The following is a 14502-nucleotide window of genomic DNA, read 5'->3' on the forward strand; positions in this document are numbered from 1 at the left end:
TCTCTCCATTAATCTACCCACTCAGCACCTATCAAAGGCAAGGCATTTTTCATGGATTCTAATGATTTAAAAATTTTTCTAACAATGATCCTTATGGACAACACAGTCCTTATTTTAAAGGCTTTGCATTCTACAGGGGAAATAAACTTATCATTTCTAAGTAGTGAGAACAGAGTATGAAGCTCTCAACTCTGAAGGTCACAGGGACATTCCAAAGAGATGGCAATATTAGCACAAAACAATGAAGGAAGAACAGACTTTGTTACGCTGAAAAGCAGAGAAGCTGGGGCAGGCGGCAATTTCACAGTGGTGAGAACTCCATATGCAAAGACAGAAGCGTGCAAAATATGTCAAGGTACCCGAGGAAGCTCAGTGTGGCAAAATTATCCCTGGTTGAAGACCACTGGTCTAGGTGACTTTTGTTTCTCTTGCTGGTGTTAGTTGAAAATCTCAGAATGCCTGGATAAGCATGGGAACTGCAGCTGCTTGGTGGGGACCCTTTGCCTGGGAAGATATGCATGGCCTTGGAGAGGCACTGGTGTACAGCACAGAATTTAAGAGACCTGACTCACAGCCAAGAGAGGCCAACCCTCCTGAGCGTCACTGTTGTCTTGTGGAGCCCTGAGCAGTGACCCCCCAGCCCTGCAGTCCCAGTGTGGCACTTGAGGGACATCGTTTTTAGAAGGGGAGGCTGTTTTCATGTTTGCCACCAAGAGAAATGATTTCACATGGTAAACACTAGGAATTTGTATGTACTACTGTTCAATTATTTTTTTCTTTGTTTTATTTCACTGATATGAAACCTGACCGGATTTCATTTTATTTTTTTCATTTCACTTCCTGGAAATTCATGGTTAAGGATGAAATCAAATATGTGCCATTTTCAAGTTCATTTCTTTAGAACTGAGAGGCATTTGGAGTGCCTCCCCTTCCCCTCCGAAAGTAATATCAGGGTTTTCTCTTTTTTTTTTTTTGAGAACATTAACAAGTATATTTTGTTTTCTTTGAAAAGAATGTTTGGTACAAGGACAATCCAGACCTCTGTTTCCGCCCTCTCCTTCTCTTGTTGCTATTCTGGGACTGCAATACAATCCATCTGTAAAACTGTGCATAGATTCCAGCTGCAGACCTCGCTGTTGTGGTTTGTTAACGCTTTTTTGTTTTGTGGTTGACTGTTTTTTTATGCTGGAAAGGAGACTAGTTCAAAGCTCCCCGTGTTTCGGCATACATATAGCTCTGTCTGGGTAATAACGTGCACTTGGGGTAGGTTTGTTATTTAATTATTAGCCAGCCAATTCAAGGAAAAACCGTGTGTGGACTAAATAAGCATCCTCGGTCATTTCTAAACGTACTGTGAACTGCTCACATCTATTCATAGGTCAGCGTGCACAGTCGCCGGACTGGGGCTTTCCAGAGGCTGTTTCACTTCTTTCTCACCAGAGGCTCACAAAGCAGTCACTTGCTGTCCTTTTTCACAGATGGGGGAGGGATGCCCAGAGCTGGGCCGAGTGGTGGAGCCGAGAAGTAAAGCCCCATGGGGGGCTCCAGGCAGCCCTGGGCTCCTCACCGCCACCCACCTGCCACTGTGCATCCTGGCAGGGCAGACCCTGTCATAGCACAGGGAGACGGGACAACTCACTTCAAGGCGGGGCCCAGACCAGGGTGAGGAGAAGAGGGCATTGGGCCTGCTGAATTTCCAAAGCCAACGTCCTGCTTCCCAGAGGCGCACGCCTCCTCACAGGTCAGCAACCTCTGCTCAAAGCTGGTGCTTCGTAGCTTCACTTTTTTTTTGCCATATAGGCTCTTTGAAGAACTAAAGGCTGGCCGCAGTCTCTCTTAATGAAAAAGTGTATATTCACCCCACATTTTCCATGCAATGCCACAGGGTTCTTGGGTAACCTGAAAAACCATTGCTCAAGAGGTTTCAATTATGTGCCTGCAATATTCCTTCTAGAAGAAATGAAGTCTTTCTTACACTTGGGAATCTGTCTTTTCCCCTAAGGAGCAAAGCAAATGGCAAACTAAACAAAACAGACACAAGATAGCAAAGCACCGCAATTTGATAAAATACCATTATTTTTCCCCCAAGAAAAGCACTGACTGACTAGTCAGAAATTGTTCTCACACCCTGCTTTTAGATTTTAGACGTATCTTTGCAGATCCCATTTGTCACGGATGCATTGAATTGTAAGCACCTATTGGAAAGGAAATACTGTGTTCATTTTGTAGAGGAGGCGGCTCAGACCTCCCCCCACCCCAACTCTGTGCGCCTTCCTCTTTCTCTATTTTATAAAAACAAGGCCATATAGCAAGGCGCTGGCAGAAGCTTCACGAGCCTCCAAGCTTCTTGATGCTTTGGTGCACTTTCTTCCATGTTTCAATCCACAACAACTGCCCAACAAAGAGATAACACAGCTAACAAACAGGTAAGAGAAAAAGTTGAAAATGGCTTTGTTTCTTGACCTTATTTTACAATTCGATTTTTGCCTCATTCCAGTCTGAATTCTCTACTTGTTCCTACCAACCCCACTAGAAAAATAATAAATAAAGAACCTCTCTCTTGTTCCTCTCCCCTTTTCTAACTTCCCCTGGAAGGGGTTTTTAGCTAATTCCCAATCCCTGTGCATTGCTTATTATCTGGTTACTCAATCCCTGCACGCCCTTTGGTGTCTAGTTTAAATTTAGTCTCCACAAAGCCATTCCTAAGTTTTCTGGCCCACGTCCTCTAAGTCTGTATCTGCCTTTTGTCCTCACCAATTCCACCTTCTAGATGCCAGAGCATCCCAGGAACAGTAATGAGAAAATTTCTGAACCATGCTCACTGGTTTAGAGGAGCTCAGGATATACGTGTTTCAAATAGGAAGGCCATTGCTCCATGGAGACATTTATAATGTGAATTACTGTTTTCCGTACTGCTATTCATACAAAAGCTTCCTAACTCACTCTTTCCCCATCTCTAGCCAATCTACAATATAGATTATATCACCTTAGTGGAATCCTTCCAAAGATTCAGTGCTTAAAGAATCAACCATCTCCCCCTTTATGAAGGCATTCAGTACTCTACGGGCATGGTCCTGTTTCCACTCATACCTCATCAGCACTTTCCCATCAGCCTTTACTCCAATCCAAGATGGCTGCTTGGGCTGCCTGCTTTCCTGTAACTTGTAACCATGTCATGGAAGCAAAGTTTTCCTCAGGTTTCCCCTGTGCCTTTAATGTCTGGTTACTATTTCTTCATTTTGATTCAAGGTTTAGGCCAAGAGTATCTAAAAACCCTTGTAATGTACAGTTTGCTGTTACCAGGATATTTTCGTGTTCCTTATAGCAAACTAGTTTTCCCAGCCACTGTGCAGTGCCAGTTGAAGAATTTTTGTTCCCAAAGTTCAGACACAGGGAGTCAGCTTTAGGAAAATTAATAGAGTTCTCCAAGAACACGTAATCAGTGGGTCAGAAAACTGTCCAGTGCTCTTAGCCAGGGCTGATTTTTCCCCCTCCTGTATTTGGCAATGACTAGGGACACTTTTGGTTGTCACAGCTGGAGTCGGGTAAGAAGCTGCTACTGGCATCAAGTGAGTAGAGCCCCAGGCTGCTGCTAAACATCCCATAATGCCCAGGGCAGCCCCACAACGAAGACTTAACCCCTGCTACCAGTGTCAATTGTACAATGAGCTAGGCTCCCGGTAGAGGCTGTCTCTACTTTCTATCTGATATTTCTGTTCTCACTAAGTTAGACTGGTTTGCATTTGATGCACAGCTGGGGCTTTACTAGCCCTTGGACTGACCTGACCACTATCCAATATGACAACTTTGCATGAATTAGAAAATGGTGCCCCTTTCTCAAGACATTTTCCTGCCATCTGCAGGGATACTGCCCTAGTGACTCAACACGTCTACAGTGACTATGGGGTCCATGGTGCCCTCCCAGAGTTATGAAATGCACAAACGTGCAACTTGCACGACCCTAAGTGGAGCTACCCATGGGACACTGGGTAAGTCACCTAGCCTTCCAAACCCTCAGTTTCCACCTCTGAAACACGGGGCAATGACATCTTTCTTGTGAAATGGAGGATTGCCTCTAAGACGCAAAGCCCCTAGTGCTTAGCTGGCACGCGGTAGGAGACACAGAAATGGTAGTTAATATTTCAGGACTGTGGGTTCCATTTGCACCCATCCAAGAATGTTTTCTTCTCTTTGGCATAGGCACGGAGTCTAGTTTAGCATTTGGACTGAAAGAGTGTCTGAAAATGATTCTAAAAACACAAGAGTGAATTCCGTTGGATGGACCACTTTCCACAATGCCTTCTTAATCACCTCAGACCCGACTTAACCCTTCTCACAGGGTACTTAAGAAATGTCAGAGAAGCAACGGACATACCCAGGAACACAGAGAGGGCTCCGCCTTTGCCCAGTGATTGAGCAGATGATTCTACAGCTTCTGTTCCACCTATAGTTGATAAAGGATGACACCTAGACAGATAATATCACAACTTAACAATTCTGAGAACTATAGGATATCCATGGAGGAGCTGTGTCTGCTTAAATAAGGTGTCAGGGACATGTCACAAAAGATGAAGCCAGCAGAGGTTTCACTAATGATAACTCGTAGAGAGAGAAGTGGCTAACCCAGGAAAGTTCCCTTCTCACGCCAAGGGGGAGGGTGAGGATAAGAAATGCAGAATTGCCTTTCTGGATTAAAGTGAAAAAAAATATATGACCATGACTTTTGGGAAAACAAGTTGACTAACACAGAACTGGATCTATAACTGAAGCTGAGTTCTGCTTGACAGGGATTTAAAAAAGTTCCTGTAGTGAAGTCAGCTTGGAGTGCCCTTGGTCCCCCCTTGTTGATTTATAACGCATGTTAGCACACGGAAGGGTCAGAGACCTCCAGGAGAATCCAAGGTCAAGGAGAGGTATGAATGCATGGTATCAAAAAGGGAAACAAGTCTCTTGTTAGACGAAGATTAAATGGGTTGCTTTATAAAAATTCACCTAAAATCGAGGCCAGCATCTCCTTTGTCCAAAGGTGAAACTAAAAAACACCTTGAGGTGTATAAGTGTGACCAAAGAGAACCAGAGCCCAAGATCTCAGATGGGGGTGGCACCAGGGCCTGAGTGGGGGCCAGGTCCAACAACAACATCCCCAAAGGACCATGGGCTGTGCAGAACCTGTCTACAGCAGTTGACGCTGTGTGGTGTCAAGATGCACGGTGATGGTCAGCAGGTTGGAGTTTCCAGTTCCCTCTACACCTCATTTGGAAGCAGGGCTGACCTTCCATTGTACTGAGCCAGGCCCTATTTTGCAGGCAGGCTTTAAAGGAGAAAAAGGAACTCTTGAAAGGAAAGAATTAGATTTCTAGCTATCGGGCAGATGGCAGCTCTGGGCGCAAGCTGGAAAAACAATGAGAAGATGTTGTACTTGGGCCCCAAGTTAAAGCAGATCAAATTAACTACAAGGACAGCAACCTTCCCAGTCTCCATCACTCCATTTTGTCATGACTGTAAGCACCTCTTCAGCTCACTGTTTTGTCTTCTTCACACAAATGGAAATTCGAGTAAAGCACCCTTACGGAAAATGACAGCCTCATTTGGAAGCCTTCTTCAAACAGGAGGTTAAGGGCCTGCACTCTTAGGGACTGTCCCTCCACAGGAAAGGCTGCACTCACTCCCCTTCCTGCATAGACACCCAGGCCGGGAAAGGGCAGCTGTCATTCTGTCCAGGTGAAATGTTTAACCGAACTAATAGCTCCCCCTTTAAAACAGGACGAAAGAAGAGCCCCGGAGTCCATGGCAGCAGAGGGGTGCCTACCTCTTGCCCATCTTTGCTGACGTTGTCACTGGCATGCCTGGCCACCATGGAGAGGAACTGGAGGAGGCGGTGGAGTGTGTCGCAGTTGCAGGGAGGCAGAAGGTAGATGAGCAGCTGCAAGGTGCCCAGCTGTTCCTCGGGCTCCAATACTGTGTGAGGCAGAAAGAGGTGCTCTCAGTAAGCAAAAGGGGGACCTCCACCACTCAGGCCTGGGGGAGAGGCCCCTCCTCACTGTCCTCAGACAGGGGTCAGCAGGGCAAGTCACATTGCATTCCATCACCCACTCTCCCGTTGGCTTAGCGATGTAGCAGCGAGTTCCATGAAGGATATAAAGATACATCAGACCCGGGGAAGTGTGACATGGACAGAAAGCAATCAAGTCCAGGCATTTCTTCCCCTCCTTTCCCTGGCAGTTCTCATCATTTACTTTATGGACTGCAGTCTTTCATTTTTGCTCAATATTTACCAACAGTGACTGAGAATTGGTGAACATTCTAAAACTTGGGTTTATAACAGATTTGAGGCCCTCTCCTGTTCAGCACTCCCCAGGGGCTGACTTTTATTGGCAATGACCAAGACACAGCACAGTGACAGTGTCTTCTCTCTCTTGTGTGATCTTATTTTAATTGTAGCATTGGAGGAATGAACACATGGGGCTGGTGCAGGGCTGGCCTACTCCTCCGCCCCTTGCCCTTCTTTTCTCCTCCTTGGGGTCTGTGCCTATAGCCCTGCAACAGCCACACGGGGGTTTCTGGCACTGGGCTATGCCATCCTGCCTCCCTGGCATGTCGCCTGCCCCCGTTCCTTGCTCTGGGTTCCTGTGGCTCCCTCCTTCCTCATACCAGAAATGCAAACTCATTGTTCAGCACAGACTCAATGTGACCTCTCGCTGTTACTCCAAAGCCTCAATTTATAGTACTTTCTTCTGCCCTACAATCATTTGAAAGCATCCCAAATTATTCTTGGCTACTTCCATTTGGTTTTTTGCAACTTTCTTCTGGCCAATTCTCCCCAGAGCTAGTCTCAGAAAAGTCCCCAAATAGCCCACTGATTAGAGACCAGTATATAAGGACAAAAAGAGTTACGGGGAAACACATGCACAAGGTTTGGATGAGTTAAATGTGCTGGAAGTCCCAGGGCACAGCCCTGCAAATGGCTGGATTACGCACACAGAGTATTGATGAAAGCCGTGTACAGCTCCCTGGTGAGAAGGGGGTCCGGCATGTCCCTCAGGAACTCCTTCAGCAAGGCCGCCACATCGTGAACGCTGTGCTCTTCCTCCAGAGACACATCGACTCCACGGTCAAATTCCTCACGCAACTGGAAAAATCACAGTTCAAGTGGCAGCCTCGTAAGAGCAAACCTCAGCTTCAGAGCCCAGCGAAGGAAGCCCTGGGGCACGCAGCATCTGCTACTAAGTTTATGCCGACCCGAGCAGCAGCAAACAACATCGCCTTGATCTCTACAGTCTGTACTACCCAGCCATGAATACACATTTACACGCGTTCTTAAATAAAAGGATCTGTGGGTTTACTGGTAATGAGGCAAGCAGAGGGGCTCAATAACGACATCCAGAAGGTTCAGAGGAAGAGCTGAGGGCTTGGGTCAATGCTAAATGTGGGAGGGAGAAATTCATCTATTACACAGCAGTTCGGCATGTCAGCAGGCCTACCATGTTGGATTTTGACATTTTATAGAAATACTCAACAAGAAGCAAAGAGATTTTTCTGCAAACAACGAAATTAGAAACCCCAATGAGCAATGCGTGGCTAAGGCTTGAAAGAGGACAATAGCGAAATAAAAGCTGCCTTCAACTTGTCAAAGTAGCCTTATTAACAATTCCCGGAAGTTTTCCCTGCCTTAATCATTATATTAGGGTTTCAGCATTCACAGCAGCAGGAAAATGCAACAGCAAGAAGAGAACAGTCATAACTCCGTATCCTCCTTTCCATGCCAGCAGCTCACCTTCTCTTATGTGCTGTTCTCTGCTGCAGAAGGGCTGCGCTGTGCAAAGGGCTTGGTTTAAATTGCGTAATCCTGAATTTAGCACTGACCGGGAATTCGATACTGGTCAAATCGTGTGAACTTGAATTAAGTTTCTTAATTTCTCTAAGCCTCAAAGGAAGTGGGTGAAGGGGCTACTCTCACAGCTGCTGGGCGGATTCAGTAAGATATTGTTTGTGAAAATAGGCTGCAATTCTGCAGGTGAGAAGCCTCCTAGCTTCCTTCCAGTAAGGCCTGTTGTGAAGTATTAAATGTTCAATAGTCTCTTGTGTGACTATTAAAAATAAAAACCAACCAAGCAAACAGAAAACATACTTCCTTTGAAAGCCCCTGTTATCCTGACAAAAAAGGTAGATGAGGAGGCATTTATTTCAGTTAGTTTCAATAATACAAACAAGAATCACTTCTTCAGCTTCCTCCAGCTAAGAATTATTTTCAGTTGGCTTCACTTTTGAGTTGCTGAGTTCCTTACTTCTTTCGTTGGAACCAACAGAGGGAAAATAACATTTTAGCTTTCTTTTAGCCAACAAAGGAATTCTTTTCTCAAAGGATGGTTCGCCTTTAATGAAGCCGTCATGAACACAGACAGCAGCCGGATCGCGGGAACCTCTTCCTGAAGACCTAATATCGAACTTCGGTTGCAAGACTGTTGCACAGTGCTGAGGAAAACCAAAGGGTACAGTCCCTTCCGTGAAAAATGTAGGTTTCATGGAAACTTCATAAGAGTGCTTTACTTTGGGGAAAGTAAAGCTATAAACATAGCATCTTATATAAAGAGAATGTTAATGGCATTCATACTGCATTTTCATAAAAATGCATGTTATACAAGTGTTTTCTATTTATTGTCACCTACTGTTTAGGTATTCTCCGAATCTGCCGCTTTTCCAATTTCAATAAGAAGCTTATAGATCAGTTCTGTTTGGCCGTACATGCCATGGACATGTCCAGATATTTTGCTTTCAAGTGGTTGATGCTAACTCTCACAACTTACTGAGCCTCTGAGTTGCTGACTTTGACCTCTCGAGACTCCATTATACTATAATCAGTGGGAGGGTACAGAGAAGATATTCAGAAATGAATCTGCATAACCTTGAACTTTGCACGAGGTAGTTCAATTGAAAGTCACGTGAAATGTATGATCTAATCTTCACTTGTCACTTACTTGTCTCACTCTCTTTTTTGAGCTTCCAACTCGGAATATCCCCACTGTCTGGAGGCCTGCAAATAAGCAAACAAAATCAACAGTCCTGTTTTATGGACTTGAAGCTTGGGAGGGGATCAAAACGGAAATCGAACAGGACACCAGCACCGTGCGGCAACATATACAGCAACAGTAATGTGGCAGTGTGAGCCAGTGCTTATTTAGCCCAGACCGTCTCTCCAGGTAGCCAAAGGTTAGCCATTAAAGCACCAACATTTTATGTTAAATGTTCCTGATGAAAATTTTTTCATGTGATATTATTATGTATTACCATACTTTTCCATATTAAAAAAGTGATTTTCTTCATTATTCGGAATTACTTAGGCAGAAATTTTATGACTTTTTTGCTCTTTGTCAATTTAAAAAATAGTATTTCTTGTTTTATGAATAATTAAAACATGCTTATTAAACAAACTTCATAAAATGCAGAAATATTTAAACAATAATATACTTTAAAAAATATCTGCTGTGGAAATAATCACTCTTAATGTTTTGGTTTATTCTATGCAGTCTTTTCTCTATGAATAAATATATGTGTTGTTCATAGTTGAGGAGAGAAAGTGCTACTGCTTTTTATGAAGCCATCATGAACACAGTACCTACTTGATCATACGAATCTATTCCTGAAGGTCTAATATCAAACTTCTGTTGCAAGAAAGTTGCACAGTGCTGAAGTATGAGTACAGATATATATAGAGAGAAATGCTACTGCTTTCATTCAATACTATGCCACAAGAATTTTTATGCCTGTTAAAATTCCTTGCAAATGTCATTTAAAATGGATGCAAAATACTCTCTTGTATGAATGTGCTACAGTTCCCTTCTGATGGCATACAGGTCCCCCACATACACATGCACTTGGTTTGCTATTATAAATGGCCCTCTTATGAACAACTCTGTGCATAGGTCTTAGTTCACAAATCTGATTTTAGGGTCATGTCCTAGAAGTGGGATTAGAGGGCCCATGAATAAGAAATGTCAGGAGGGCTGAAGCTAAGAAACCTTGTTCTAAAATATTAAAACAAATTTGTCTCTAAAAACAGACAAATAATATCACTATTACACATTAAAAAATTCAACAATAGTCCCTTCATAACATTACATCTCCAGTCAATATTCACAGAAGACTCACCATGATAGGTCAATGTGCCTTTAGTCTCTTAATGTATGTGTATGCTTTCCCTTCCCTGTTTATACTTTTTCCTCATAATTGGTTTCATGAAGAAATCACATTGATTTCTCACGCAGATTTCCTCACTGTCTGGATCTGGACACTCTGTGGTAACACTTATACGTTCCTCTCTCCCTTTTATTTCTTCTACAGAAACAGAGCCAGAGTTTTCTCTGATTCAGGTTTGCTTCTGGGGGCAAGAATACTTCATACGAGGTATTATGTACTTCCTTCAGGGGGCACAGAAGGTCTGGATGGGTCTCCTCTTCCTATGCAAGCCATTAGTCATGGCCACTGATGACCATTATCTATGTTTATTCTTTCATTGGTGGCTCATTGTGTCTTCATTTGGGACATTCAGTTATGAGGGTAACACTGGATTGGAGCTGCCAATGAACATTTTGTAGCCCTGGGAAGTGAAGAGAGCTGGTCTGAGAGTAAAGCAAGTGAACAGACTCATCCGCTCCTGAAATCATTTGAATCCTAGATCCAGTTGTGCCTGAATATATATATATCATTATGAAATATAATATTATATATATTATATCACACTCAGAGTTCCAGTATGTAAATAGCCATTTGGGGCAGGGGGGTAGAATAGGAATTTTGCTTAATCGACCTTTACCTGTATTCCTCTCTCTTGCCATTGAGAGAGTTCTGACTAGTACAATATATAATTAAATTGGAAAGAATTTAAGTCTTCATAACATTATTTCTTTCCATCCAGAAACAAAGTAAACATCTTAATTTATTTAAGTCATGTTTTATGTCTCTTGGTAGTACTTTGCAGTTTTCTTCATAGACATTTCTCACTCTTATTAGAGATATTCTGGGTATATTTTGTTTTTGATATTAATATTAATAATTATTTTATTGTTATAGTACATAACTGATTAGTGCTCTTATATAGGAAATGAATATCTTTTTGTATACCTACTTTATGGTATTGCTACCTTATGTATTAAGTATAAGATTTCTTTAGTTGGTTCTCCAGGGTTTTTTAGACAGAAAAGATAACATCCATAAATACTCTCATTTATCAGTTCCATGTCTAATGAGTGGCATGCGGGACTTCCAGAAGAAGTTGAGAGAGTCACGGTGAGTGGCTAAGCATTGCTGATTTGCATAAGCACACATTGGTGCTTCGCTCTTGGGTGGCATTTTGCTTTACTATTTACAAAAGACTTCTGTACCCTTCTTGTTGCTGCTGTCAATTTGTCTGCCTCACAACTGAGTCCAGCCGCCAGCCTAATTTACTGCCTCTACCTCTCTGGGAGCTGGAAAACAGGGTATCAGGCAACTTAGAATCAAATCCAGAACTGCATTTCTTCATCTGCAATCTACGCATAGTAAGTATTGACCTCAAAAGCTGTGTAATGATTCAATTAATTAATGCATATAAAATACTTAGAATCGCATCAGGTATTCAGTATTACACAGAGACAAATGGGTCCTGACTGAACTGAACGAGTCTTTTTTGTGCAAAATAGAACACTTTAATATAATAGTAGGTCTTAGCTATTTTAATTTTGGCTGCATTTAGTTTCTTAGTTTTCCAATGGTTTCCAAAGAGCTTAAATTTCTACAGAAGTGAAATATCACATAAGGACCTTTTCTACACAAATGGGATGATTCATTTGGCTGAATTCCTCCTGGCTGTTCAGAAATGCCCATTTCTATGACATGATTTCCTTGGTTATAGTACTTTTCCACTTGGTAAAAATGACTGTGATTTTAAGAATAACTAGTTAGTGATAATTGTTATAATTCCTATGTATCTCAATAGATTATAATCTGTTTTAAGTTTTTAAAAATAATTAATTTATTCATTTATTTTTAGGTATTTAGGTAGAGCAAATGACAGCCTTCAGACAATCAATGCCATTCTCTGGCATAAGCTTTACAGTGATTTTCCTCAAAGAGAAGACACAGTCTAGGCATTCAGCAACCTGACTTGACACAATCAAAACAGGTGCACATCAAAAAAGGCCTAAGATATGGCAAAGAAACATGCCTTTGCCACGTCCTGTCCCAGAAACTGACATGATCACCTTTCTCTCCCTTTAATCAGAAAAGGAAATGCAAACTGGACCTGGAGTACCTGAATCTCAGGCTTAGGGAATTCATGTAACAGGGGCAGGCATAATAAATAGGGGGGCCCACCCTAAAATCACCCTACACCCCAGAAATTAAATAATAGAGTTTGACTCTCCATTATATTATGTTTTTTTTTTTTTTGAAATTTGCGCTTCTGGGAAATTGAGGATGCTAAAGGAACTTTGACCTATCACTACAGAAAGCATCTGGGTCAAAGACAAGAGTGGAAGGCTGGTGTACACAAATATAGACGGAGCCACCATTATGGCCTCAGACCAATTTTGGAGAGAATGAAACGATCTTGACAAACGTTCATAAGGCTGAAGTGAACCTAACTCTCTACTACCTCTTTTAAAAACTGGCAAGCAAAGTCTTACAAGAGAATTGTTCTTGAAGTTTGCTCTTTTCTCATTGGTTTAAAGTGACCAATATTAATATCTGTTTGAACGAGAATGTATCTCTCATTTTCCTTTGGCCACTTGGACTAAACCGCATGGGAACCCGGAACAGCATCCAGGCCTTGAGAGTCACTCGGGCGCTCTTCCTTCCTTGGGACCTAAACGGCATCAACTATTCCAAAAAAGAGAACTGGCCCTTTCTTAGTAAGCTTAAAGGAAATGCTATTTTACAAATTGTAATTCATGACAATTTATTTTCAGAAGGAAAATAGAAAGACATACCAAGTTTTCTTTCTTGAAAGCATTTAACCTGGCACTACATTTTTGCATGATTAGAGTAGAATTTTCTCATTTAGAATTCTTTAAAACGCATACAGTTCAGTCTCTACATTCTTTTCAGGGAAAAGGTATAACTATAAAAGTATGAGTCTCTTTTTCTACACCATAGTGAAATTTAGGCTGAATTTACATACTCACAATACTGAACTCTTTAGTCCCTAAGCTATTTTTAAAAATAGTTCTGTTCAAGTAATATTTATTGAATATACTAAGTACTGGGAATTCAAAATGACTAAGACATTTTCCTTGACTTCCAGTTTACCTTCCAAGGAGAAGAGATAAACACATGCACATACATGTATGTATGTACACACATGTATACATATAAAATTTTTGTGTAAACAAATAAAATCTTAGTACATATTAATTTGATTAAGTCACCCATATGTTATCTAGTGATTTCCATATATAATGAGATGATTAAGAGATTTAGGTATATCCTTAATACTTTTTTATCCAGTCCCACTTTTACCAGAAAGGATGCTAACAGTATTATGTCTACAGGATAGCCTCAAAATTTTCTTTGTTTTTCAGGTGTTTTTTTATTACAATGAGCATATTATTTATACAGTAAACAATTCATGTAAACAACACTTTCCTCATGACCATAAAATACATACTGACACTATAGCAAACAAATTCAGATTATGGAAATAGCAGTTTGATGAGCCAAAAGTCTCCATTTCAAAAGTTTTAAAGAACTGTACATCATTTCTAAGTCAACATATTAACTGGAACTGAGCTGCCAAAAGGGTCATTGTGAATAAACTTTAAGTGGACATTTTCTGCAAAAATGCAAATGGCAATATAGAAACCTGTTGTCAAAAACTATGTATTTTCTATTCACTTTAGGAATGGTTTCCCAACCTCTGGTGTTTAAAAAAAAGAAACTGGAGTGTTATTTTTTAAAGGGAGCCTTGTGGGTAACACCAATGTATAAAAAAGATAAAAGTGGCTCTGCTCCCTTTGAAGGAGGTCCTGGGGACAGACCAGCCCAATAAATCTTGCCTTCCCCTGAAGTGCTTGGCCTCTAGGGTCACTGCTGAGGACCCCTGGGGCCTCGGCAATCTGAATACCATCAAGCTGATTTCTTCTCCCCTGTCTGGTTTGGTCCAGTAATCTCTTGAGCAAGCACTCACATCTGTAAACTTTCTTCACAAGGGAAATTTTAGCCCAGAGCCTGATGAAATGGACACAGAATTGAAATTGGGTGCTTACATAGATGATGCTTGAATAAAGAAAACCTTTAGTACTTGAGTGCTGACAGACAAGTCTGCTTACCATGTTTTTCTAGATGTTGACAGCAGCTGTCCACCAGCCGGGGGACCTGTCTGTAAATAGGATTCAGACTAAGTTTCTTATCTCTGGATTTTTCTTTCTTATTTTGAGCCTCAGCAGGCAAGGAGAGTTGTAAAGCTTCTAGCAGTCGAGACTGATTGTCATCAAGATCTGTGATCGAATCCACTGACATTGCACCCTGGAA

The 14502-nt window shown here is 41.8% G+C and overlaps 1 protein-coding gene and 1 long non-coding RNA gene across 10 annotated transcripts in view; one reads left to right on the forward strand and one right to left on the reverse strand.

Annotated features, from left to right (window-relative positions):
• Nucleotides 1–14502, reverse strand: part of ARHGAP6 (Rho GTPase activating protein 6) — a 432000-nt gene that overhangs the window by 33301 nt on the left and 384197 nt on the right. For all 7 annotated transcript variants that reach the window (XM_037013443.2, XM_037013442.2, XM_073228024.1 and 4 more), the window contains 4 exons: nucleotides 14301–14496; nucleotides 8976–9031; nucleotides 6979–7129; nucleotides 5810–5958 (listed from right to left, as the gene is read on the reverse strand). In XM_037013443.2, coding sequence (XP_036869338.1) covers nucleotides 5810–5958; nucleotides 6979–7129; nucleotides 8976–9031; nucleotides 14301–14496 — 552 coding nt within the window. The remainder of the gene's footprint in view (nucleotides 1–5809; nucleotides 5959–6978; nucleotides 7130–8975; nucleotides 9032–14300; nucleotides 14497–14502) is intronic.
• On the forward strand, nucleotides 296–14285 carry LOC108407074 (uncharacterized). Of its 3 annotated transcripts, XR_012127566.1 has the most exons (6): nucleotides 296–2426; nucleotides 8998–9207; nucleotides 10339–10401; nucleotides 11229–11283; nucleotides 11426–11534; nucleotides 12026–14285. It is a non-coding gene; the product is annotated as an uncharacterized lncRNA (long non-coding RNA). The 3 variants fall into 3 exon arrangements; XR_012127565.1 differs by having other exon boundaries at nucleotides 297–2426; nucleotides 11229–11534; XR_005060012.2 differs by lacking the exon at nucleotides 296–2426 and adding an exon at nucleotides 7137–8512 and having other exon boundaries at nucleotides 11229–11534.

Source organism: Manis javanica, chromosome X, assembly GCF_040802235.1.
Source record: "Manis javanica isolate MJ-LG chromosome X, MJ_LKY, whole genome shotgun sequence".
In the NCBI taxonomy this organism is placed as follows: Eukaryota; Metazoa; Chordata; class Mammalia; order Pholidota; family Manidae; genus Manis; species Manis javanica.